The sequence below is a fragment of the Nanorana parkeri genome, unplaced genomic scaffold, assembly GCF_000935625.1.
Source record: "Nanorana parkeri isolate BGI_ZX_2015 unplaced genomic scaffold, ASM93562v1 scaffold386, whole genome shotgun sequence".
Taxonomy (NCBI): Eukaryota; Metazoa; Chordata; class Amphibia; order Anura; family Dicroglossidae; genus Nanorana; species Nanorana parkeri.
Window position 1 is genome coordinate 150,159 of NW_017306654.1, and position 26,018 is coordinate 176,176.

Sequence of the window (26,018 nt, forward strand, 5' to 3'; positions counted from 1 at the left end):
TGACATGCAGTTCAAAGCTAAGCTATACAGAATTATATTTGAATTCTGAAAGTATAGAAACAGCATTACCCAATATAAATTAAAAATATGTTCAACATGGTATGTTTAATACGTGTATTAGGTTGACATTAGGTAGCACATGTTCTTTCTCATTATGAGGCTGTTCTGTTGGGATGCATAATAAACACGCCTCAACAGGAATGAATGCGATTTTTCACACGTTCCCAAAAGAAGAAACGGACAAGACACCCACACAGCAGGGATCTGGAAGGAGCAAAGACAGGGGAGTGCGACTTCTTTACGATATACAACTTTGGACCATTCATGTTTAAGACATACAGTCATCGTTTATGTTGTAGCTTTAATAACGGCACAGATTTTTCACATTTTTTTTTTATCCCCTTACCACTCAATCTAGAAATAAATGTCCCTCAGCAGGGTGCCTTGTGCTGACGTTTCTAACTTTATAAACGTCACCCCATGTCCCATTCCAGAGCCAGCAGCTGCTGTCTCTCAATCCTGACAGCTTGAGTCCCCACTATGACACAGTGATTGCATGCAGGCTTGAGGCTTAATTAAAAAAAAGAATAGACGCCAGATAAACAAAATCACAAATTTGGATCAAGCAAAGTAATTCTTTAAATTTTGCCCAGGCACTTTACAGTCATCATGTTTCCAGATGGCTCAAACTCTCTCAGATCCACTTATGTGAACTTCCTGTCTAGTACAAGATCAGAATGGACAGAACAGTCTCCAGCAGCCATCCATCTACTAGCATGGAGAAGGGAGGAAGGCGGAGTGGGAAGCATGAAGGAGGGCTGTGGCTGACCCTGCTGTGCCTGTTTGTTTGGGGAGACGCACACAGCTTACTAGCATACACAAGGGTGGCTTCATAGGGCCCTGAAAGGGAAAAGAGCCATCATACAACAGGATATCAGGGCCAGTGCTCAGGGGACCAGCAGATTCTGCAGGAAACTAAAATGTTTAAACATCAAGAAGCAGCATCAATGGTAACTGATTTAGTCACCATCTGAAATTACTTTAATATTACTTTAACGCTAATCTACAGGATATCAAGATAATCTGAGCCCATCTCATATTACACGCAAAACCATTTGACTACAATGGTCAACACTTGTTTTGTTTATTCTTAATAAAACTAAATCAAATTGTGTCTTGATCACCCCCATAAGCCTTCGAGAGTCCACAGTTGAAGGGAAAATGGTACTCATAAAAAGCTGCCTTATCTTGTAGTGAATATAACATGAACACAGCAGGTAAATATAAGCATACAGAAGTCAGTCATCACTGGACTCAATAGCTTTATACACAACCCTCTGTAGGTAAACCCTAGACTGAAGTCCTAAATCCTAAAATATGTAAGTCCTATCTATGGTTTTATTTGTGCCTTTGAATAAGCTGCTGTGCAGGAATTAATATATTTTTGTGTTTTTCTTTTTTTGCAGAAAATACAGGAAAGCTCTCCGAGAGAGCTGGAGGAAGCTAAAAAGACTCTTCGAGGACATGAGCTCCAGTTCAGAGCCTCCGAGTGAGAATGAGAGGCATTCGAGCATACAGTCTCATCAATGTTTGCCAGGACATAACATGACAAATTCTATTCAAACATGAACAGGGAAGGGAATGCCTCATGATACGCTGATTGCCAGATGACAGGTAACGAGCACTACACTTCCATGTACAGCATTACTCAACATCATATCAAAGTTCAAACCTATAACTTCAATGAAAATATAAATAGATTTATCCTTCAGTTCTCAGTAGGGTATTATTGGGCAATATACATAGTATATAAACTTTACAATTACTCTGCCAATATACTATTTGGAAGACTACCAGGCCTAGAATAGATAGATAGATAGATATCACTACAACATTATATACACTTAACCCTCAAAATAAAACCAAACTATTTGTTTTGAGTTCCCATTATAAAAGTTTGCCATGTCCCTGTATATCTAAGTAGAGACTTGCATATTGACTTCAATAAGCAAGTCTCTACTTGGATATACAAATACACAGCAAATATGAAAAATAAATATTTTTTAAAAAAATTAAATATATTTTTTTTTTAAACTTGATCACGTACAATCTCGGTTTTTAACTATGCACTACTATATCTTGACGTCCAGGACGGCACAACTTTGTTCTATCATACATAAATTAGAAGTTTGTTAGGAACCAAGCAAAAACTAGAATGTTAAGTCACGCATGTATTTTGTTATATTGAAATGCAACTGAAGCCAAATCTTGCAAAACATCTACAAGGGTTATAAACTTCCTTATTCTATTCAAAACATAAAAACAAAAATTGGTTTCAGTTCTACACTTTAAGCTCAGACCTAAGGTCATACTTAAGGGACTTTTCTACAGCAATGTGTGAATTATACAAGGAGCTTTCATGACAAATGTCATCTGACTGTGCAGCTGCACGGAGATGGTGCTGAAAAAGAATTTGCCACGCATTATACTGTAGGAAACGCTCAGAATAAATACTAAAAAGAGTTGTTGAAACCTGCTTATTGAATACAAACCATGACATGCATTCAAGAGTCCTAATGCAGAGAGAAAAGACTGCACTCCCACAGCCACCGATCAAGTGCCTGTGCTGAATGTTAACATTTAGTTATTTTCTCAGCGAGCGCAACTGTCAATTGATGTTGTACTTGAGAAAGAGGAGACCGCAGCTATTGAGCTCACAGGGAGGCTTCAAAGCTACAGACAGAATGCTGCAAGCACTGCTCAATGTCCTTTAATGTGCACTGATGGCTCTCCAAGAGCCCCCTAAGATCATAACAATACAGAACAATAACTGTTTACAATTCTTGACACTTAGGCCCCATTCACACCAGGGCGGAAGCGTTTTAGCGCAATTTTTGAAAGGGTGTTTTTAATCGCGTATCAGCGCTGAAGCGTTTCCATTGCAATCTATAATCTAATAGCTCAGGGAGCATTTTGGGCAGCAGGCAGTTCAGGTCGCGCGGAGCATGAACGGTCTCAATAGGAATGTAAAGGTGCCCATACACTGCACAATTATCGTACGATAATCGTATGCGATCGGTTTTTCGTACGATAATCGAGCAGTGTGAACGGAGACGTGCGACCGTTTCTACTGTACGGTCGCACGTCTTCTGTGGAACCAGCATGTTCAAAAACCAGCCGGGAATCGTACGATTCTCGGCTGGTTAGAACGGTGCTCGGAAAACAAATGCCGAACGGGCCGGTGTGCGCACGCGCACACTGCCCGTTCAGCATTGCGGTCAACGGAAGCCCGCCCCTCAGGGGGGCGGGCTTGCGATGATCGAGAGTGCGATCTGCCTGTCCAAGATAGGCAGATCGTACGTTTTTTTAATCCCTGTACAACCATCGCAAGACTAAAGTCTTGCGATGGTTGTAGAGTGTATGGCCACCTTTAGGGATCATTCATGTCAGCGGTTCAGCACGGACAAATCAGTACGACCGAACCGCCCTGGTGTGAACGTGGCCTGAACCCAATTAAGGGGCTCATTTTTTACCAGGTTTCTTTACTATGTGTAAAAATGTGTGATTTGCAAAGTTTTTAAAGGAAAAAAAATGGTGGATAATATAAGCTTTAAAATAAAAAACAAAAAACTTGATAAATGCAGAAAAAAAATAAAAAGCAAATATTCAGTGACAGGCCATACAAAAGTTTTAATAAACTGGTATATCCTCAAAGGATCATTTTCTCTTCTGTCAAAATAAGGTAAAATTGAGAGTAAAAAAACTGCCCTGAAAAACGTTCACAAACTATGAAAATTATTAAAAGCATATTATTATTATACAGGATTTATATAGCGCCAACAGTTTGCGCAGCGCTTTACAATAGACATGACAATCACAATATAACTCAAGACAAGATGGTAAGGAGGGCCCTGCTCATGAGGGCTTACAATCTAAAAGGGAGGGGGAAGTGATACATGAGGAGGTAGCTGTGTGGGGAGAACTTTTATGAAAACACACCACTTTCCTAATTTGAGCATTGCAATCTGCTGTGCAGCACAAACACTGGTATGTGTATGGCTACATGATATAATTATTCTGTATACAGCTTTAAGGACTCACAACAAATCTTATTTTGTTATATATGAACATTTCTTTTTATTCGGTGCAGATTCTAGTCTTGTGAAGAAAGAAGATGGAATCTGACCTTTATTGCCCTCAAAAAACTACTGATGCCAACGAATGGTGCAGCTGTGACAATAGAAAAGGACGGTTTGGAACGGACTTGAAAGTGGCAGCAAAAAACTGAACTGCTTTCATATATAAGTAACGACAACAAGATGGGAGGCTCAACCTTACTGGACTCAAGACTTAACTTTAAGAATGCAGATTATTTTTAAAGTGTTTGTCAGTAAATATATTTATTATCTCTGATGAAAACATGTATTTGTAGTGCTACTGGTCTGAAAGATTTAATATTAAGGTTCTTTGGCCAGTCATACTATAATATAAAACTGATGAAAACTAATTATTGTACATTACCATCATAAGGATACATCACTGAAGCTGCTGGGTCATTTATTTTCTCACTTATATAAGCTCCCCATCACGCCAGACTCTGTGCTGCATTGCGCAGCAGCTGGTGTGTGGTACAGGGCTGATACTCCGATCCGGGCACACAGCATTGTTTACTTTTTTTTTTTTATTATAGAACTTTATTGAAATGTCACAAGTGACATTTCATTACATTCTATTGGCACAGCGTGGTGCGAGGAGGTTGAATCTCGTCATAGCCCCCTGTGCTGAAGAAATTACTGCATGCCATACTTTTTTCAGTGCACACCATCATGTTCCACCGCACTGTGGCGGTATGAACTGTACCCATCTGTGACAAAGCAAATTGCCTTGCCTGCTGTGTTTTTGTTCATCTGAGGTTTTATTTACCTAATTTTAAGACCTCCTGATACTTAAAACCAAAAAGGGTGTACTTTCTTTTGCACATGTCTATGCATATATAGGGAAATATTGCTACTAGAACTAGATAAGACACCTTTTCTACATTGATTAGACGAAGGATGAACAAATTTCTGGAGCTAGGTAGCCAATGCACCTTAAAGAAGAACTCCAAGATTTGTTAAAAATTTAAATTAACCCTTGCAGTGGGGCTACCCCCCGTATAAAGTGCTTGTTTGTGTCTAGGTGCTAAAATAACAAAGATATACTCACCCAAAGCTCCAAGTTGGTCAGCTGTCATGGCGCTCCCTGCAGCATTCTACTCTGTCTCAGTGTCCTCATATCTATACACAGTGGATAGTTGTTGATGATTTACAGGACCTCAGACCCCTGCAGAGGATGGGGAGAAACGTTGGAAGGACCGGTCTAAGAAGAAGCTGACTTGGAGCATCAGGTGAATCTAACTTTGTTTTTTGGAACCTAGACACATACGAGCAGTTAACCCTTGCAGTGTGGGGGAAGCCCCACTGCAAGGGTGCATGAAAAACAAATCCTGGAGTTCCTCTTTAAAAAAAAAAGCTGGCTCCTAACTTATGAGGTTTTCTCTAGTTCTTGTCAATGGAACTGGCTCCTGGTTTAGACAGACTGGCTACTGACTTCCATATCAATTTGTCCACCCCTAGGTTAGACAATTAACAGCATGACTGCAGCATTGGTAATGATCAAGCCAAAGCACAATATGTAAACCTTTAGCTAATCTCTTCTGCTCTACAACCCTAAATAACAGTCTATACCAACATTAACTCAGGTTTTTCTAAAATTCACAAAGGAGGATCTAATGGGATGTTATACTAAAAATATCAATTATAAACCTAGTGAAGGCAGTCTTAAAAAAATATGAAAAAGAAAGACTTGGAACCAATATGTTTCATACATTTTGATACATATTTTACGGAGACCTGTTAAGAGCTTGTTCACACCAAATGCAGACCAGATCTGCATGAGTTTCTGCACACACAGTGCAGTGGTTTGTGCTGCGTTTTTGATGCGCTCCGGGCCGCTTTTGGTTTTAAAAAATGGGCTCTCAGTGCGTTCCAGGGCGTTTGCATGCGCTTTTGATGCATTTGCATGCATTCGAGTGTTCCAGAGCAGGTAAAATAGGGCTTGCTGCAGTTTTTTTACATGCTCTGGAATTGAACGCTGCGGTGTGAACTAGAGCCCAAAATACCATTGGAATACGTTGGACGCAGTTTTGATCCGGTCTGTAACTGCTCTGCTCCTGGAGCGCGCTTGGTGTGAACAAGGCCTTAGGGATGACGATACTGAACTTCTAGTAGACTGGCAGTTGTGCTGACCCATTCCTTTCAACACTTTAAGTCACTGACATGGTAATAGCAAGTATAAAACAGGCAACATGATGCTCAAATTTCAGCCAAATGTGAACCTCCCTTCCACAAAAGGCAATTCTTTAAAATCAACTTGTGACGAAGATGTCGGTCTAAAGATCCTTAGCTGATCAGTGACTGCAGCCAATCAGTTGAAATTACGGTGAGTATTCTGAGAGCAGCTTACCCGCTGCTCTCAGAATACAATAGCATGGGGGAGTATTACCCCATTCACGCTGTTGAGCATGGATGGGGAAATTGAGCATTTTTTTCCTCGTTCAGCCTGCAGTGTTGAACATGAAAAAATGACTGATGTATGGCAAGCCTAAGGAATTCAAACTTCTCTAATCTGCATACTTGTTCCAGGTCAGTTACTCAGAAGTACAAAAAACAGGGGGTAAAATTGCAGTCAGGCAACTTGCACAAAAGATATGCAAATACAAGGACCACGGATTGCATAGTTTCAGTTCACTTTGTTTTAATAGCAACACATACACACACACATTTTTTTTTTACATATTTAGTAGTGGCTGTAAAAGCGTTGGAGCTTGTTACATTTGACGCAGGATTTAGATCAGGGGTGCCCATAAGGTCGATCGCGATCTACCAGTTGATCACGTAGCGATCACTGGTAGATCGCGATGTCCTGCAGTCGGCGGCGGGGGACGGAGCCGATATCACAGCAGCACACCGAGGTGAGGGGAGAGCCGCTCGGCTTGCATCTGACAGCCGGCGGATCTCTCTATCCTCACTGCACCTGCTGCTATTACAGCGGCTCCGTCATCAATGATATGTACCAATCCTCTGTGCAGGACAAACACTGGAGCGATCAGCTGATCACTCCAGTGTTTGTAAATAACTGGGGACACATAGCAATATGTGTCCCCAGTTATGAATGAACACGATGTGATTTACATCACTTCCTGTTCATTCATGAGTTTCTCAATGGGGAGACGCACTCTGTACAGAGGCTCCTCCCCATTCAGAAACTGGTGATAGTAAATATTTTGTGAATGAATGGGAAGCCTCTGTGCTTTCCATTCATTTAGAACAGAGGCTGCAGAAAAAGAGATTGAGGACTTTGTGTCCTCAATTTATTTTTCTATTTTAAAAGGGAAATATCAGGGGGCTGTTTAGACCCCTAATATTTCCCCAAAGCCCCCCCAACAATAAAAAAAAAATTAAATAAGATATAATAAAAATGAAATAAAAAATCCTGGAGGCAGGGCGCTGCCTCCAGGGGCCTGTTGGGGTCCCACGCCTGTTGGGGGGGCATTTTTTTTTTGTCTTGGCACGTGTGCAAAAGGAGCTGGCTACTGCTATGCTCCCGCGGTGCCTATGCAGATGCCGGCTGAATGTGTCAGACGCTGCAGACGGAAAGGGACACCTCTCCCCATGTGCAACGTTGGCCACACAAGCACCGCGGGAGGATAGGACGTCTGCGCCTCTAGAACTCACTGGAATGCATGCAGGGGCGTGGGGTTGCACTGCAGCCATGTCCCCCGCCTACAGTTTGATCGCCCGCACATTAGGCACATTGGTGCCTGCATTCCGGTAAAGTGTGATCTGCAAAAATAGTGCTTGCAGCATTTTTGCAGATCGCACTGGAACGGAACACAGGCACTAATGTGCCTGGGTTCCGGGTGCAGGCGATCGCACTGTGGGTGAGGGGCCCGGCTGCAGTGCCATTGACTTGAATGGACCGCCACGCCCCCTCCCGCCCCTGAACGCAGGTGTTTTTTCGTTGGTAGATCTCATTGAGCTCGTCATTTGAAAAATAGATCTCCAGACGAAAAATTGAGGGTGCCCCCAATTTAGCTCTTAAAATGAACTTGCAAAGGGCAGCAACTGCATATTTCTATCATAACAAATTTACTTAAAAGTAGACCTTTCCATGCAAAATGAAATGATCTATGTATAGTTGGTATAGCATGCAACTGTTATGTGAAAAGTTTTTCATAACTCACACTTCATGCTCCTTTTGTATGAGAAATCTATGTACTAAATTACATCAGACCATTCAAGAAGCTGTGTTGGATGGGAAATGGGCCTGCTGTTTCCATCAGAACTAATGACAGAAATATTAGGTAAATGTGAAAAGGAAAGAGTAGAACTACAGAGCTGAAAGTGTATTCTCTGTATTGATATAATTGGTTATAAGCCATGTTTATTTTTTAAAAATGTTGTTCTGTGTTAGTGTCTCATTTTGCAGAGAAAACTTCCACTTATTCCAAGGCACTATACAGGATCTTTTTCTAATATAAATTTCACAAGCTATGTCTGTACTATCCATCAGTAAAGTGTCTGCTGTTTGTATGATGTGATGCACATAGAAAAGAAAGCCACTACTTGTAATTATCATAAAACTTCTGAAATAAATGTATCAAACGAAAGATGAAAGAGAATCTTCTTGTGCTACACAGACAGGGACACTGGGTGCCAACAAATATCCTTTTAGTGTTTGTATGCACCAAAAGCCTTAGGCCTCGTTCAGCAGAAATCTGCCTATTCCACAAGATGGTACAAACACATGCCCGCTTAAGTCCTCTGGCCCTGACATGTTAAACCATTAAACAGGGCTTAAAGGAGAACTATGGGGGTAAGTGTTTTTCCCCATAGTTCTCCTAAGGGTCACGGGAGGACACAAACTAGGGTCCTTCCGTGATCCAAAGCTCAATATACCGCGAGCTACAGCTCACGATATACTGAGACCTCCGCAGCCGGGACAGATCCCGACATTACTGTCGAGATCCACCCCCTCCCCCGTCCGTTCAACCAGTCAGCGCTGGATGATCGGACAGGGGAGGGGGGAATCCCTGCAGGGAGCCGTGAGTGACAGTCATAGCTCTCTGCATGGACAGGATTGAGAAGTGAGCGAGTGACTGTATGTGTTCGCTCACTTCCCGATCTATTGAGCCGACGTGTGACAGTTTCATTGTCACACGTCGGCTCGAACTATGAGGTTGAGTGAAAATCACTCACCTCATAGTTCTTCTTTAATCATAGATCTCTAGATCAGAGTTCTAGCAGGATCAACAGGTTTTTTTCTGCACATGCGGAAAATGTAATTAGCATGGAAAAAAACAAATGCGGCTACCACATCTAAGGGCTAGTAAACTGCAATATATTACATTGCGTTTTTGGTTTTAGATAAGCTTGAATGTTTGTTAGAAATGTTTAGTCAGTGGTGTAAAGGCGAATTTTCACTATTCATATAATAGATAGTTGTACATAAATATGTAACTGTTTTAGCTGCCAAAGAATCTAATTCTGCAATGATTGTTAATGCCATGGAGTCTCGGCTTTGCCCCAACACTGCTGTCCCAATGTGCACACTCCTGACGTCCTCTAATTGTGTACACCCCTGATGGGCATATAAAAAAACTTTTTTTTTTTATATTCTGCAGAAAAATTCCTCTTGATCTGCCATTAAACCAGGTTTCTCCTAACCTGCTTGAGCTGACAACAATGTGCTTTTGATGCAATGAAATCTCCGCCATCATTGTCCGCCCTATCTGCTGGACTACAGAACTGCCTATACACCTTCCCTCTCCCTGTTCCACTTCACAAGCATACATCTGCTTTGACTCCCAAGAACCTGGCTACACACTGTGTGAAGGGAAAGGGCTTTTGTGAAATGCAGTTCTGGAAGCATGTCAACGTCAATAGGAACTTACCTCCCAGATTCTAGCCCCTGCAAGGATTTTAAAAGTCTAGCGATGATGTCACAGAGGGTAAAACAGGATGTGTCTCATTACAAGTACAAGTTAACCACCTCCAAATCTGCATACTTGTTCCAGGTCAGTTACTCAGAAGTACAAAAAACAGGGGGTAAAATTGCAGTCAGGCAACTTGCACAAAAGATATGCAAATACAAGGACCACGGATTGCATAGTTTCAGTTCACTTTGTTTTAATAGCAACACATACACACACACATTTTTTTTTTACATATTTAGTAGTGGCTGTAAAAGCGTTGGAGCTTGTTCCATTTGACGCAGGATTTAGATCAGGGGTGCCCATAAGGTCGATCGCGATCTACCAGTTGATCACGTAGCGATCACTGGTAGATCGCGATGTCCTGCAGTCGGCGGCGGGGGACGGAGCCGATATCACAGCAGCACACCGAGGTGAGGGGAGAGCCGCTCGGCTTGCATCTGACAGCCGGCGGATCTCTCTATCCTCACTGCACCTGCTGCTATTACAGCGGCTCCGTCATCAATGATATGTACCAATCCTCTGTGCAGGACAAACACTGGAGCGATCAGCTGATCACTCCAGTGTTTGTAAATAACTGGGGACACATAGCAATATGTGTCCCCAGTTATGAATGAACACGATGTGATTTACATCACTTCCTGTTCATTCATGAGTTTCTCAATGGGGAGACGCACTCTGTACAGAGGCTCCTCCCCATTCAGAAACTGGTGATAGTAAATATTTTGTGAATGAATGGGAAGCCTCTGTGCTTTCCATTCATTTAGAACAGAGGCTGCAGAAAAAGAGATTGAGGACTTTGTGTCCTCAATTTATTTTTCTATTTTAAAAGGGAAATATCAGGGGGCTGTTTAGACCCCTAATATTTCCCCAAAGCCCCCCCAACAATAAAAAAAAAATTAAATAAGATATAATAAAAATGAAATAAAAAATCCTGGAGGCAGGGCGCTGCCTCCAGGGGCCTGTTGGGGTCCCACGCCTGTTGGGGGGGCATTTTTTTTTTGTCTTGGCACGTGTGCAAAAGGAGCTGGCTACTGCTATGCTCCCGCGGTGCCTATGCAGATGCCGGCTGAATGTGTCAGACGCTGCAGACGGAAAGGGACACCTCTCCCCATGTGCAACGTTGGCCACACAAGCACCGCGGGAGGATAGGACGTCTGCGCCTCTAGAACTCACTGGAATGCATGCAGGGGCGTGGGGTTGCACTGCAGCCATGTCCCCCGCCTACAGTTTGATCGCCCGCACATTAGGCACATTGGTGCCTGCATTCCGGTAAAGTGTGATCTGCAAAAATAGTGCTTGCAGCATTTTTGCAGATCGCACTGGAACGGAACACAGGCACTAATGTGCCTGGGTTCCGGGTGCAGGCGATCGCACTGTGGGTGAGGGGCCCGGCTGCAGTGCCATTGACTTGAATGGACCGCCACGCCCCCTCCCGCCCCTGAACGCAGGTGTTTTTTCGTTGGTAGATCTCATTGAGCTCGTCATTTGAAAAATAGATCTCCAGACGAAAAATTGAGGGTGCCCCCAATTTAGCTCTTAAAATGAACTTGCAAAGGGCAGCAACTGCATATTTCTATCATAACAAATTTACTTAAAAGTAGACCTTTCCATGCAAAATGAAATGATCTATGTATAGTTGGTATAGCATGCAACTGTTATGTGAAAAGTTTTTCATAACTCACACTTCATGCTCCTTTTGTATGAGAAATCTATGTACTAAATTACATCAGACCATTCAAGAAGCTGTGTTGGATGGGAAATGGGCCTGCTGTTTCCATCAGAACTAATGACAGAAATATTAGGTAAATGTGAAAAGGAAAGAGTAGAACTACAGAGCTGAAAGTGTATTCTCTGTATTGATATAATTGGTTATAAGCCATGTTTATTTTTTAAAAATGTTGTTCTGTGTTAGTGTCTCATTTTGCAGAGAAAACTTCCACTTATTCCAAGGCACTATACAGGATCTTTTTCTAATATAAATTTCACAAGCTATGTCTGTACTATCCATCAGTAAAGTGTCTGCTGTTTGTATGATGTGATGCACATAGAAAAGAAAGCCACTACTTGTAATTATCATAAAACTTCTGAAATAAATGTATCAAACGAAAGATGAAAGAGAATCTTCTTGTGCTACACAGACAGGGACACTGGGTGCCAACAAATATCCTTTTAGTGTTTGTATGCACCAAAAGCCTTAGGCCTCGTTCAGCAGAAATCTGCCTATTCCACAAGATGGTACAAACACATGCCCGCTTAAGTCCTCTGGCCCTGACATGTTAAACCATTAAACAGGGCTTAAAGGAGAACTATGGGGGTAAGTGTTTTTCCCCATAGTTCTCCTAAGGGTCACGGGAGGACACAAACTAGGGTCCTTCCGTGATCCAAAGCTCAATATACCGCGAGCTACAGCTCACGATATACTGAGACCTCCGCAGCCGGGACAGATCCCGACATTACTGTCGAGATCCACCCCCTCCCCCGTCCGTTCAACCAGTCAGCGCTGGATGATCGGACAGGGGAGGGGGGAATCCCTGCAGGGAGCCGTGAGTGACAGTCATAGCTCTCTGCATGGACAGGATTGAGAAGTGAGCGAGTGACTGTATGTGTTCGCTCACTTCCCGATCTATTGAGCCGACGTGTGACAGTTTCATTGTCACACGTCGGCTCGAACTATGAGGTTGAGTGAAAATCACTCACCTCATAGTTCTTCTTTAATCATAGATCTCTAGATCAGAGTTCTAGCAGGATCAACAGGTTTTTTTCTGCACATGCGGAAAATGTAATTAGCATGGAAAAAAACAAATGCGGCTACCACATCTAAGGGCTAGTAAACTGCAATATATTACATTGCGTTTTTGGTTTTAGATAAGCTTGAATGTTTGTTAGAAATGTTTAGTCAGTGGTGTAAAGGCGAATTTTCACTATTCATATAATAGATAGTTGTACATAAATATGTAACTGTTTTAGCTGCCAAAGAATCTAATTCTGCAATGATTGTTAATGCCATGGAGTCTCGGCTTTGCCCCAACACTGCTGTCCCAATGTGCACACTCCTGACGTCCTCTAATTGTGTACACCCCTGATGGGCATATAAAAAAACTTTTTTTTTTTATATTCTGCAGAAAAATTCCTCTTGATCTGCCATTAAACCAGGTTTCTCCTAACCTGCTTGAGCTGACAACAATGTGCTTTTGATGCAATGAAATCTCCGCCATCATTGTCCGCCCTATCTGCTGGACTACAGAACTGCCTATACACCTTCCCTCTCCCTGTTCCACTTCACAAGCATACATCTGCTTTGACTCCCAAGAACCTGGCTACACACTGTGTGAAGGGAAAGGGCTTTTGTGAAATGCAGTTCTGGAAGCATGTCAACGTCAATAGGAACTTACCTCCCAGATTCTAGCCCCTGCAAGGATTTTAAAAGTCTAGCGATGATGTCACAGAGGGTAAAACAGGATGTGTCTCATTACAAGTACAAGTTAACCACAATGGTCAGTAAGTGCTTCAGTTAAACACACGCTTAGAAGCGTAAAACACACAAATCTGCACAATTCTTCCTCTAGTCACTCTACCTTAAGGCTGGGTTCACACCTAGGCGCATCGAATATGCGCGTTTCCGAGGGCTACCTGGCTGTATCCCAATTGATACGCGCGGCAAATACGCCCCAAAGAAGCTCCTGTACTTCTTTGGGCATAGGGCGTTCTGTAGCGCGTTCATACGGCCTGTAATACGCCCAGGTGTGAACCATACCAATAGGAAATAATGGGATTTCGGTGTTTGAGCGTTTTGCAGAGCGTAGGAACGCACTACAAAATGCCCGGGTGTGAACCAGGCCTAAATGTCTGCATGTACACATATCAATAACTGACCCCAGATGCAGATTTAGCCATTTTAAATTTACGCATCCTAACGCTGCACAATTTTACTGATGAAAAGCAACTGTGTGCATGGACCCACAGCAGACAATACTGCTGCGTTCAGAACCATTAAAGACTGTATGATTTTGGAATCTGAATGCAGGATTTTTTGGTATTCATGTGCATGAGCCCGAACGTTCAAGTATTACTGAGTATTAGTATGTACTAAGAAGGATTATTAGAACAGACATTTTTCTAGTACTTAACTAAAAGTGTAAAGCAAGCACAGTCTTCACAAAGCAATGTTTAAATTGCTCATCCTACTTCTTGGGTTTAAGACTTAACAAGGCTTTCCCCTCACAGCGCAAAAGCAAAAACTCATGTATCCATGTATATTTGACTTTTTCCTATGTACTGTAGGTCCAGTATTAAAAATCAGGCTTCCAAATGCAATAATGAAAAACCCAGGACGTAAACACAGGTTTTATTGCTGAACAATAAATAAAACGTCACACTAAAATGACATGCAGTGAAATAAAATAGACATTTTTATTTATTTTTTTACAAATATAACTGTTACTTACCTGATTTACCACTTCAAAATACACAGCCAGGGTTGTGGTCGGACTGAGGCCACAAATTTTCCACTGACACGTCCCACCCGTACCAATCTCCTGTGGAAGACATTAGAGCAATAAAACGCTCATTAGCCAGATAGAAATCAGAATAGATAAGGCGCCATTGGTCAGTTAGAAGCACAATTTTTCTGTATCCCAGTAAAATGCTTCTAAGGCTTTTTGCTTTCCAAACAGTAACATTTCCATATAATATACACTGAAAATACCATGCCCAAATGATGAGAGAGGACACATTACCGGTTCACTTCCCTCATATCATTTAATAGCATTTATAATTAACTGTCTAATTGCTGCAAGGACTTGAAGTTTGTGGCTGTAAAACTGGTTTCAGGGCCAGCAAACAAGTGAATTACAGTGCATTATAAAATACTTTGGCATGGACAAAAGCAACATTCCCTCCTCGGTGCTGAAATAGTCTTTGTTGAACAATATTTATTCATAAAACTAGTTCTATTTTTACAGCGTTTTGTTTTAGGTTTTATTTAGAAAACATTCCCGCAAAGCACTAAAAACAGAATCGAAAACATATATAACACTACTACAACTGGGATCATGTAGAATGGCAGACTGTTTTCAAATGCTGGTTTGAAGGTAAGAGCTCAGGCTGGGTTCACACCTGGGCCTTTTCAGCGCTGATCGAAGCGCTGAAAAACGCTCAAGCAGTGAAATCCTATGAATCCCTATGGGCATGGTTCCCACATGGGCGTATTTCAGCGTGATTTGTCGCGCTGAAAAATTCCCTACGCGCGGAAAGAGCTTTGGGGCGTATTTCAGCGCTTATCCATTGGTATTTCCGAGTGTGGCTCTGGGTTAACAAAGCGGTAACCACCGAGCCACACTTGGGAATACAGCGTAGGTCTTACCTTGTCCGCGATCCCCGATGTATCCTCCGGCCACTGCCGTCTTCCGGGTTCCGTCCCTTGCGAGCGTCCGCGTCGCAAGTGGGCGGAACCGGCAGGAAGTTTAAAAAAAAAAAAAAAGGAAAAAAAAAAATCATACCGCCAGTTGGTTAAAAAACGAGCGTCGAATGCGCGTTTCAGTGAACAACAACACGTGCTTAAAACACTAGCATAAAACGAGCCTATTTGGAACGCCCAGGTGTGAACCCAGCCTCAAGCTTTGCTAATGACCATGAAAAACAGGTCTGTAAAGGGAAGGGTGCCTGGAAGAGCAGGAAGACAAGTATAGAGAAGAGGGCTTGCTTTATAAGAGGTAAAGTCTGGAGTCAGAAAGGGCTCCTGTATGCAAGCCATGCTTCTGGGGCAGTGGATGAAGAGGACAATCAATGGGTGGGTGTCCAGGACAGGGGTGCCGTGTCAGGCCTTGCTGCAGAGGCAGCATTTCAGAAGATCATCTTTGTGGATCTGCAATCAGGACTATGGCAACTGTAAGAGACTACCCCAAGATGAGACGTTGTCTGCCAACTCTTATCATCATTGTAGCCGTATGGTCAGGAGACGAGGCTGACACAACTCTACTGGCTGGTGAGCTCGGAAGTGATATGTATTACATTAATTCCAGTGTCACTCGTTACAGTCTCCGGCTCTGAGAGCCAGGAGAAGAAGCTGGTGAAGAAGATATCTGCTTACTCAGCTTCTTTGGTGTTCCTAGGTGACATTAGGGGTCTGAAAGACCCTTGATGTCTCTATAAAGAGGGCCTGTCACACCCTATCTGCTATTACATAGGGGTGCTTATAGCCCCTTTTGTGATAGCAATAAGGTTAGTGTAAAAAAAAAAGTTGAAAAATGTTAAAAAAATTAGAGGTGCACCGAAATAGAAATGTATCAATCGAAACGAAACCGAAAAATTGTCAGGTCGAAACCGAAAATGTTTTTATTTAAATGTTTTCAAACACCGGTCGCTCACAGTGCTCTCCTTCCACAGCGCTCGGCCGCTGTCACTTTCTCTCCTCCCCACTGGGACACAGAGCAGCGCCGAACTGGGAGGAAAGAAACCTGGGATGGGCCGATGTATCGGCAGGAAAATCCCACTTTCGGCATTTAGCCAAAAGTGCCATTTTCGGACGATATGTTTAGGCGGCCGATATATCGGTGCATCCCTATAAAAAATTGAAGAAAAATTTAAAAATGCAAAAAAATGTTTTAAAGTCCCCCGCCACACACATACACATGCAAACAGGCGTCAGTACGCCTTCATGCTAAAACGACAATTGTGCTACACATGTTACATATCGCTGCGAACATCAGAGAGCAATAATTTTTGGCCCATCAATCACTGTTAGCACTAAATTGATGAGCAGTAAAAGCTTTTGGATAGTAAAGTTTTTTTGTGGCTTCACGGGCTTGAGATTTTTGGTATCCAATTACCCAGCGTGACCCCGTCTTTTATATTTTACCAAAATATTGGTTATTATGTTCTGTTTCTGTGCACAAAATTTTAATTTAGTTTATTTTATCCTAAAAATACTGGTTTGATAAACATTTGCGCAAATACCGTGCGACATAAAAAATTGCATTTTTATTTTTACAGGGCCTCTGCTTTCCGAAAATATATCATTGTTTGAGGGTCTGGACCTGTTTTCTAACCAAAAATGTATATTTTATCATGTGTGTGCAAATAGTAAGAAATTGCTCTTGAGTACCAGCCTGTGTATACCCCTTATTACAAGGTCATTTTTAGTTTTCAGTGCTGTGATAGTTTAACAATTATTCCATCATGCAACACTGCGCCCAAATACATTTATATTGAGGCAGAAAGAGCTTTCTTTTGGCGATATTTAATAACTGCTGGGATTTTGTTTTTACTATAAAAATGGGGGGAAAAACAACAATTAAAAAAAAAAAAAAAAAAAGTTATTCCTGAAAAAATAAAAAAAGATATGCCAGGACAGTACGAACACTCCTGAAATGGCATCTTCTGGGAAAGTTGACACCCAAAGGTGATATCATTTTGGTGACAATTTTTTTGAAATGAAGAAACATGATGGTATTGGGGGGTAAAACACAGAGCTTGATAATGGAGAACTAGATAAAGCACATCAAGTCATACACAGGGGGATCAGGAGGTGAAGGGGGTAAAGTACAGGTCACATACAGTGGCAAGATGGAGATTAAAGGTGATATACAGGATAAGGGAGATAAAGGGTTATTATATAGGTCACAATACAGAGGCAGGTTGAAAATCAATAGTTTAGAAGAGAAGTGGCAGTGAAGGGGTTAAAAAAGACCTGAGCCACTGAGAATCAATGACTGAATCACCAGCTGCTTCTGCTGCTGACTCAATGATTGTTCCATTCACAACATAATGGTATTCCTCTCCTGCCTCTGCAGTACAAGGAAGGGGAGAGATGGTCAGTCTGAACAGTAACATGTGATTATTCATCACAGCAATTACATGGTACTGAGCCGCTGGATTGGCTCTGTATGGTGTCTGTATACTGAGCCCTCAGTATACAGGGCTGTCCTGTATACTGATGGCTCAGTACACAGGAAATGGCAGGTGCCCAACAGCCATTTATAGAATGACGTATGTAGACGTTCTTCCAGAAATAGAAGTCCACCACCCCAACATTTTTTTAACCATACAGCAGTAGGGCGTTGGTTAAGTACTATTTTTTTTATCCACATAACAGGTTAACAAATAACATTAAATTAAATTATTAAACTAATTTAAAGAAAATTAAAACTTACATTTTCAGACACACAAGGCCCCTTGGCATTCAGGGAAACACAAGGTCCAATAGCACCTGAAAGTTTTATCTCTCTTGAAGTCTTCGTAACCCATGAAATAAATAAAAAAGAATAAAAATTAAAGGCTTGTTAAAAAATTAAAAAACTGATAAAAACAACAGTTTACAAATGTAAAAACTAAAGAAAAACCATATCAAATATAACTGGAAGCAATTTGCTTGACAAATATGACAGTACTCGCGTCACGACTCAGAACAAAAAGGTTTTAATGTCAGATTCCACCATGTAAATCCACAGAAATTTACCTTGATTTCTAAAGTACCACCAAATACCATCTTGAAGTCGCCCTGTGTATCTTTGTTAAAAACTCTCTGAAATGTCTGTTTGAAAAGTGATGTGTTGAAGGAGTCCCCCATCACCATGTAACCTCTGTACAGAGACAAATCATAATATGTAATTCACATATTATCCGCACTTTGGCTGTTGAAATTATTTTAATCAACTTTTAGAAAAGACAAATACATCATTTTTCGACATAATCGCCTTGCTTTTCAATACACTTTATCTGTCAACACGCTTTCGCATTCCATCATTACAAAATGTTTTAGGCTGAGCTGCGAGCCACGAATGCACCGCTGTCTTCACTGCTTCATCAGAGGTGAATCTTCATCCTCGTAGGGCTGCTTTAAGGGGATCAAACAGTGAAAGTGCGATGGAGCAAGATGAGGACTATAGGGAGGATGCTTTAACACCTCAAAACAAGGTTTTTGCAGAGTGTCATCAGACGTGGACGGGGGTCTGGCTCCTTCTTAATGGCTAACACTTGTGCGAGCTTCCTTGACCTTCTGTATCCATTCATACACACTTCTTCACAACAAAACACTTTCTCCATACCGCTCACAAAGTCTTCCATAAATAACAGCGCCAGGCACACCCTCAGATCACAAAAAACTAATCACTGCACGCTGCTCTTTTCATGCAAATCACAAGTGGGGCATCCATTTTTTCTCACACTACAGTTACAAATGAACTGATGTAACAAGTTCCCCAATACACAGCAGTACCTGGGGAGACAGTAGCCTCGAACAGAAAGCGCTGATAAGACAGGGCGGCCAACAGAAGCCTCATAATCTGAGCCGACCTGTGACAATGAAACTGTCACAGGTCGGCTCAGTAGATCGGGAAATGAGCGAACACAAACCGGCGCTTGCTCATCTCTCGATCAATCCGTGCAGAGAGCTGTGACTGCCACTCACGGCTCCCTGCAGGGATCCCCCCCCCCCCCCCCCGCCCGATCTGCCTGCCGGAACGGACGGGGGAGGGGGCGGGTATAGCTGGCTCTGCCTCTAGATAGGCAGAGCCAGCTGTCCTCATGCAGCTGGGTGGATCCAGACACAATTGTCGTGATCCGTTCCGGCTGCGGCGTCTCAGTATACCACGAGCTGTAGCTCGCGGTATACTGAGCTTTGGGTGACGGGAGGACGCTAGTTTGTGTCCTCCCGTTACCCTTAGGAGAACTATGGGGAAAAGCCCTAACCCCATAGTTTTCCTTTAAGCCTGACTACTTTCTTTTCTCACATTTTTGGATAGTGGAGAAACTGTATATGGTTATTATTGCCATCTGTATCCCTGCTGAGATTTCCTCTCTTTTCTAGTGTGCCATCAGGACAGAAAGTGAATACAATATGTATGCCACTGACAGTAATACAATTAATTTCTATAGCAGCAGGTGAAGGGTTACAGTCGGGTTTATATAGCTGCCTGTGGACCTCTTGGGGACATTTTACCTCCTCTAATATGCAATCACTGAAACAGGAAATAAAGAGTACCCTTCCTCCACTGACAGAAATAAAAAATCCAACTGGAGATCTAATCCTTTCCCACGCTATCCAAAACTATATTAAAAATGGCATTACACAATTATTTTGGTTGGTTTTGGGCTTAAAATGATGAGACGCAGTTCATAAAGAAAAAAAAATAGACTTGTTACAAAAACAAAAACGGTCAATCCTCATAACTGCTGACTTGGAAAACAACAATAGAGAATCATGCTCAAGTGTAAACACTGAATATCAATCAGGCTTTATTTTTATGTATACAGACATCAAACGCTGACTAAGTTAAAAGGAGAACTATGAGGTGAGTGATTTCCACTCACCCTCATAGTTAGAGCCGATGTGTGACATTGAAACTGTCACACGTCGACTCTATAGATCAGGAAGTGATCGAACACATACCGTCGCTAGCTCACTTACCGATCGTCTCCCTGCAGAGAGCAGTGACTGTCAGTCAGCACTCCCCGCAGGGATTCCCCCCCTCTCCGATCCTCCAGCGCTGACTAGAAGAATGGACAGGAGAGGGGGAAGGGCACAGCTGGCTCTGCCTCTAGATAGGCAGAGCCAGGTGACAATCACCCTGCTGGGTGGATCTCGACAGTATTGTCAGGATCCGTCCCGGCGGCGCTCTCAGTATATAGCTCGCTATATACTGAGCTTTGGAGTCATAGAAGGACGTTAGTATATGTCCTCCCGTGACCCTAAAGAGAACAATGGGATAAACAGATAATCCCCATTAGTTCTCTTTTTAGTTTATCTAGTCCCCCCAAAAATTTAAAATATTGCAGCTCACCAGTTCTTAGATGTGTGGGCTGCGTTAGTGTTTTGTCAGGATTTTAATCTGGTAATCGTGACAGCAACCCCCCCCCTTCTTTTCTAGGGTTCACTCACTGTACTGTATCAATGGAGTAGCAGTGTTGTCACCCTAGGCTTCCCATATGATTTGGAAAACAGAACACATCATCCTCTCTTCATCTTTATCACATGTAGGTGAGGGGGTGTGTTGTTAAAATGAGATAACTTTGGGACTTCAGTTCAATTCACAGACGTGGCAAGAACTACATTTATGTACTTGCAGAAAAGGTTCTTCATTCCAGACCAGAAAAATACTGCATGTCTCATTTTGTCTGGTCTGGAATGCACTGGAACTGCAGGCAAGTTCACATCATTTTACGGACCACATTTGGACCGGAAAATGGTGTGAACCTGCCCTTAAGCACAACTGCAGCCAAGATTTTGGACAGCATGAGGAAGGGTTAGAACCTCAATCAACGTTCAGTTTGAGGAGTATTGCAGAAAAATCTGCTTTTTGTCTTTTATTGGGTTATTTAATGGGCTATTATTTTTTTATATTATTGGTTGATCTTCTGCTTTAAGTTTCACTGTCAAAATAAAAATAAAGACATGTTGACTTATACTGAGTGAAGGGACATACACTAGTACATTGCACTGCATCTCTTACGCCTTGTTTTCTGTACACCGACCACAGTGAGCTCTAGCCCAAAGGCAAAAACAATTAATGCTCGTTATAAATTCATAGCTTTGGCTTCCTTAAAACCACACAGGCTGGAAAGAAAGAACATTGCTGCTATTATCCTGCCATCATTTGGTCTTCCATTTTTTTCTTACCCTGTATTATTTGGACAGCATTTCATTTCCAGGAGCCCAGTCTGATCTAATGCACAGGCGTAGATGTCTATTACATGGCCAGAGGCAGCTGCGCGGTTTGCCAGAGCTTCATAATGCTGGAAAGAGAAGACAAAATATTAGTTCTTTACCACAGGGAACAGCAGTGTAGGAAAAGTACACACAACAATTCAATTAAAATTTTTGTGAGTTTACTGCACATTGTTTGTAAACATATTACCGTGTTTCCCCGAAAATAAGACAGTGTCTTATTTATTTTTTTTCACAAAAAAAGACACTAGGTCTTATTTTCGGGGGATGTCTTACCTGGCTGCTGCTAATTTTGAAGGTTCTACATCCATCTGCCCAAGTGTCACTAAACTCAGAATTTGTGTGTACATTGTCCTTCCTTCTGGAGGGTGACTATTTCTGTTCCCCATGGTCCCTGTGTGTGTTGTAAAGTAGCAACCGCACCAAGCTCGCTTTGTGTTCTCACAGCTCTTTTTTCACAGATTTATCCAGCACAACACATAGAAATGTGCCTCACCTACCTGCTGATGCCACTTCAACAAGAGCACAACATTGGGAAATGCATACTGGGCGCCATCAAACCAAAAGGTACGACTGCCTTGCTACAGTCTTCTGTAGGAATTCATTGTAGGAAACATTTCCGGTATTAAAAAAGGACAATTCCACACAAAATTGATTTTGTGGGGCTATAGTGGGGCAAGGTTTAATCCTCTGCAAAGTACACTGTATAGTACCCGTCAGTGTATGGGATCAAATATGGAAGTGACAGGTTGATTTTTTCCCAACAATCTATTGAGATCACCAACTTTATATCCCTATGGTGAATGTATGGGAGGTCAGGTGATGCAGCTGTTGTGTACTTTGCTCAGAGGATGAGGAATTCATGTAAAGGAATTTGGGGACAGCCATTCATGAACTCCCATTAATGCTAGTTTCCTGGCTTTCTCTGGCACCAGTAGATATGATTTACTAACCTGGAACATGAATGAATAAAGGAAGTTGGAACTCCTGATCTAAATGGCAGTACCAGGTCAGTGGCTCGGAAACCATTGAAAAGTTTCCTTGGCTGGTGATTACAGTAGCTTTGTTGGAAAGCAGTTCCCAGGCTATCAAGCTGTGTGGGACATAGTTTTCCCCCAGAATTCCCAGACAGCTATAAAGACTTGGCAGGGGAATCCTGACACACTCTACAGAGAAAGGAGAAATGTGTTCTGGTAGGAATTTGTAAGATGTGACGTCAGTATTAACAGTAGTTCACTGAAAACACTGTGGGGGAATTTATCAAAACGAGCAGACAAAATCTGGAGCAGTTGCCCATGGCAACCAATCAGCATCTCTCTTCATGTCTGTCTATCTATCTATATATCTATATATATAGATATATAGATATATATATATATATATATATATAGATATATATATACATACATACACAAATTTATTTTTTGGGAGTTTAATCTAGAGATTTTCTCCTTCCAGCCTCATTTTTCCCTGGTTACTCTACGCAGTACACAGTACACCCATGTCATGGAGAGAAGCCAAGAATGTTTTCTTTCCTTCTTCTCAGAACAGGTAGCACTATATAAGCTGTCTGGTGAGGCTTTTTCCCTTTTAATATTAATAATGGTAATCTATCGCATTCCATTTTATTGGAATAATGATATTATTATAATTATTAAATAGAATCAGTAATGAGATGAACAGTGGATTATACCCGTGTCCTTGTGCTGCGATTTATACTTATATTTCATTGTGCGTTCATATTTTGCATATCTCAATTGCTATGAACTTGTTTCATCAGAATACTGAATTACGCTGGGATACGCTGCCACCTTTTGGCAATTGATACTGTGTCTAATAATACGTTCAACAATTTATTTTCTATAGTTATTCTTAACATCCATACAAAGAATTCCACTTTTAAGCTAATCTCGAGGTAGAAAAAAGACAAAATGCACAAATGGCAAATATATTACCCAATATGCAATAGGATTTGCAATTCTGTCTGGCCAGCTCTGTGAGCCAGACAGCCCTGCCACACTCTACAGGAAGGCCTTGAACTTTCTGTTACCACTATGTTGTTCATAGGAAAAGCAAAAGGTTGCTTTATGGCAGCATGGTTTGTTTTAAATTTTACTATATTGGGCTGAAATTCCCCAATTCATCTACTATTAGCATTTTTCTTGTGAACACAACATAATGGGCCGGTTCACACCACAAAGTCCACGTTCCAGTGTGTTCGGCCTCTGGAACGCACACCAGCTGGTTCCCTGCGTTCAGGGGCAGGAGGGGGTGTGGCAGTGCATTGAAGTCAATGGCACCGCAGCCACGCCCCTCGCCCGCACTGCGATCACCTGCATCCGGAACACAGTGCTTGCAGTATTTTTGCAGCTCGCACGGGACCAGAACGCAAGCACTAAATGCGGGTGGGGGCCGTGGCTGCCCCAGAATGCAGGGAGCCGGCCGGCTTGCGTTGCAGAGGCCGAACGCACTGGAACGCGGACTTTGTAGTGTGAACCGGCCCTAAAACTTCCCAAATCAATATATTAAACACAAGTGTAAAAGAAGGAACATTTCTGCAGCAAAAAGTGTGACAAAAATAATACAGTCCAGCCATTTTGAATACTGCTGCAGATGTTGGCGTCCTGTTGCAATGGAAGAATTAGTTTTCATAGTTCTGGAACCCCGAACAGATATAATTCCAGTAACAGGAAGTTGATTTATTAGTACAGAGGCAAAAGCGAGATCATGCCTACAGAAACCAAATCCCAAGGGGTACAAATATGAAAACCTGAGCCAAGGAAACTAAAGTAAAATGGAGCAATAGCTCATAGCAACCGCACTGCAGTAGGAAAATGAAACAATCCGATTGGCTGTAACAGGCAATAGCTCAACTTCTGCTCCAGTTATTATAACTCAGACCCAGCCCCCTGATAATTTAGTCCCTAATGTATCCCAAATGTGGAGGAGTCTTGTAGAAAGGCAAGGTGCTGCATTCAATTAATCTACTTCTTTATATGCTCCAAGATGGAGGCTCTCATGTGTTACAGTAAGGACCACACCACACAGAGGGGCCATGATGAGGCAGTGTGGATTCCACCTATGTTGCAAAAGTTGTGAAACTAAAACCTGTTTTTGATGCATACTGTTACACAGTGTAATTTGGTTTGTTGTACACTTCCCGGTAAGGGTGCTGGGAAACATCTGTGTTTTGTATTGTCTTTAAGGCCCAGTCACGCCATAAAGAGTGCGTTCGGCCTCTGGAATGCAACCTAGCTGGCTCACTTTGTTTATGGGTGGGCGGGTGTGGCTGCGGTGATATTGACTTCAATGCACCGTCACTCCCCCCTCCCGCCCCAAAACAAAGTGAGCCAGCTGGGTTTTGTTCCAGAGGCCGAACGCACTGGAACGCACTCTTTATGATGTGACTGGGTCCTTAAGGAGCAGTGGGCTACCTCCAGGCATACCTGCATTCAATCTACTGCTTTATATACTCGATACTCTCAAAGATTAGCGATAGGACCACAACGCACAGAGGAGCCTTGACGAGGCAGTGTGGCTTCCACATTTTATGCAAAAGGCGATTAACTAAAACCTGTTTTTTCTTCATCCTGTCACACATAATTTGCTTTGTTGCAAGCTAGCTGGTAAGTGTGCTGGGAAATTTGTGTGTTTTGTATTGCTGCAAGCCCTTCCATGTGCACCTCGCTACAAAGGCTAGCTATAGAATTGATTTGTGGCTGCCTTTTTTCTTTTTTAGCTGTCCATGTGGTAATATACCAATAACATCATTTTGTGTATTCAGTAATATGTTTTTCTATGAATGTCTGTGCTGTACATTCCTCCCCAGTCCTGATCCGACACAAAGTCCCAAGAAATGACAAAAGCTCAAATGATACTCACCTTTGTTGCCTTCTTGACATACTTTGCATTGTCCTTTTCAATATCATGCCAGGAACGGATGGGAGTCTTCAGCTCATCCCCCACAACCATCCCAGGGCCTTGTGTGGCTGGTCCTCCAATGAACATCATAATCCTAGCCCCAGTATTAGGAAAGGTGCACTGTTCAAAAATAAACACACATCATGACCGATCATACAATATCCTAAAAGACAAGTCACATGCTTTTATTCGATGAAAGAAATACGGATCGGTTAAAACACCTTATTGCTTGTAAAGAGAATATGTCCGAAAATGGAGCTGCCACTCCTGTTTTATTTTTAGAAAGTGTGCCCTGGGGCTGCTATCCTGACTCTTGCTTCACTACTCATTGAACCAATAAACTATAACATGCGTATGTTAGGTGTATGTAAATCCCAACAACAAACTTTTCTTATTTTC

General features: G+C 42.2%; 2 protein-coding genes across 4 annotated transcripts in view; one reads left to right on the top strand and one right to left on the bottom strand.

The window, feature by feature from the left end:
• Positions 1-4,345, top strand: part of LOC108789306 (rhodopsin, GQ-coupled-like) — a 22,594-nt gene extending 18,249 nt beyond the window's left edge. Inside the window, exons 4-5 of one of the 2 annotated variants that reach the window (XM_018559278.1) lie at positions 1,467-1,674; positions 4,146-4,345. In XM_018559278.1, coding sequence (XP_018414780.1) covers positions 1,467-1,629 — 163 coding nt within the window. In that variant the 3' untranslated portion in view covers positions 1,630-1,674; positions 4,146-4,345. The remainder of the gene's footprint in view (positions 1-1,466; positions 1,675-4,145) is intronic. The other variant, XM_018559279.1, reaches the window with a different exon arrangement.
• LOC108789305 (protein transport protein Sec23A) overlaps positions 1-26,018 on the bottom strand; it is a 78,498-nt gene that overhangs the window by 36,259 nt on the left and 16,221 nt on the right. For both annotated transcript variants that reach the window (XM_018559277.1, XM_018559276.1), the window contains 5 exons: positions 25,581-25,739; positions 21,651-21,766; positions 18,492-18,615; positions 18,187-18,267; positions 14,482-14,571 (listed from right to left, as the gene is read on the bottom strand). In XM_018559277.1, coding sequence (XP_018414779.1) covers positions 14,482-14,571; positions 18,187-18,267; positions 18,492-18,615; positions 21,651-21,766; positions 25,581-25,739 — 570 coding nt within the window. The remainder of the gene's footprint in view (positions 1-14,481; positions 14,572-18,186; positions 18,268-18,491; positions 18,616-21,650; positions 21,767-25,580; positions 25,740-26,018) is intronic.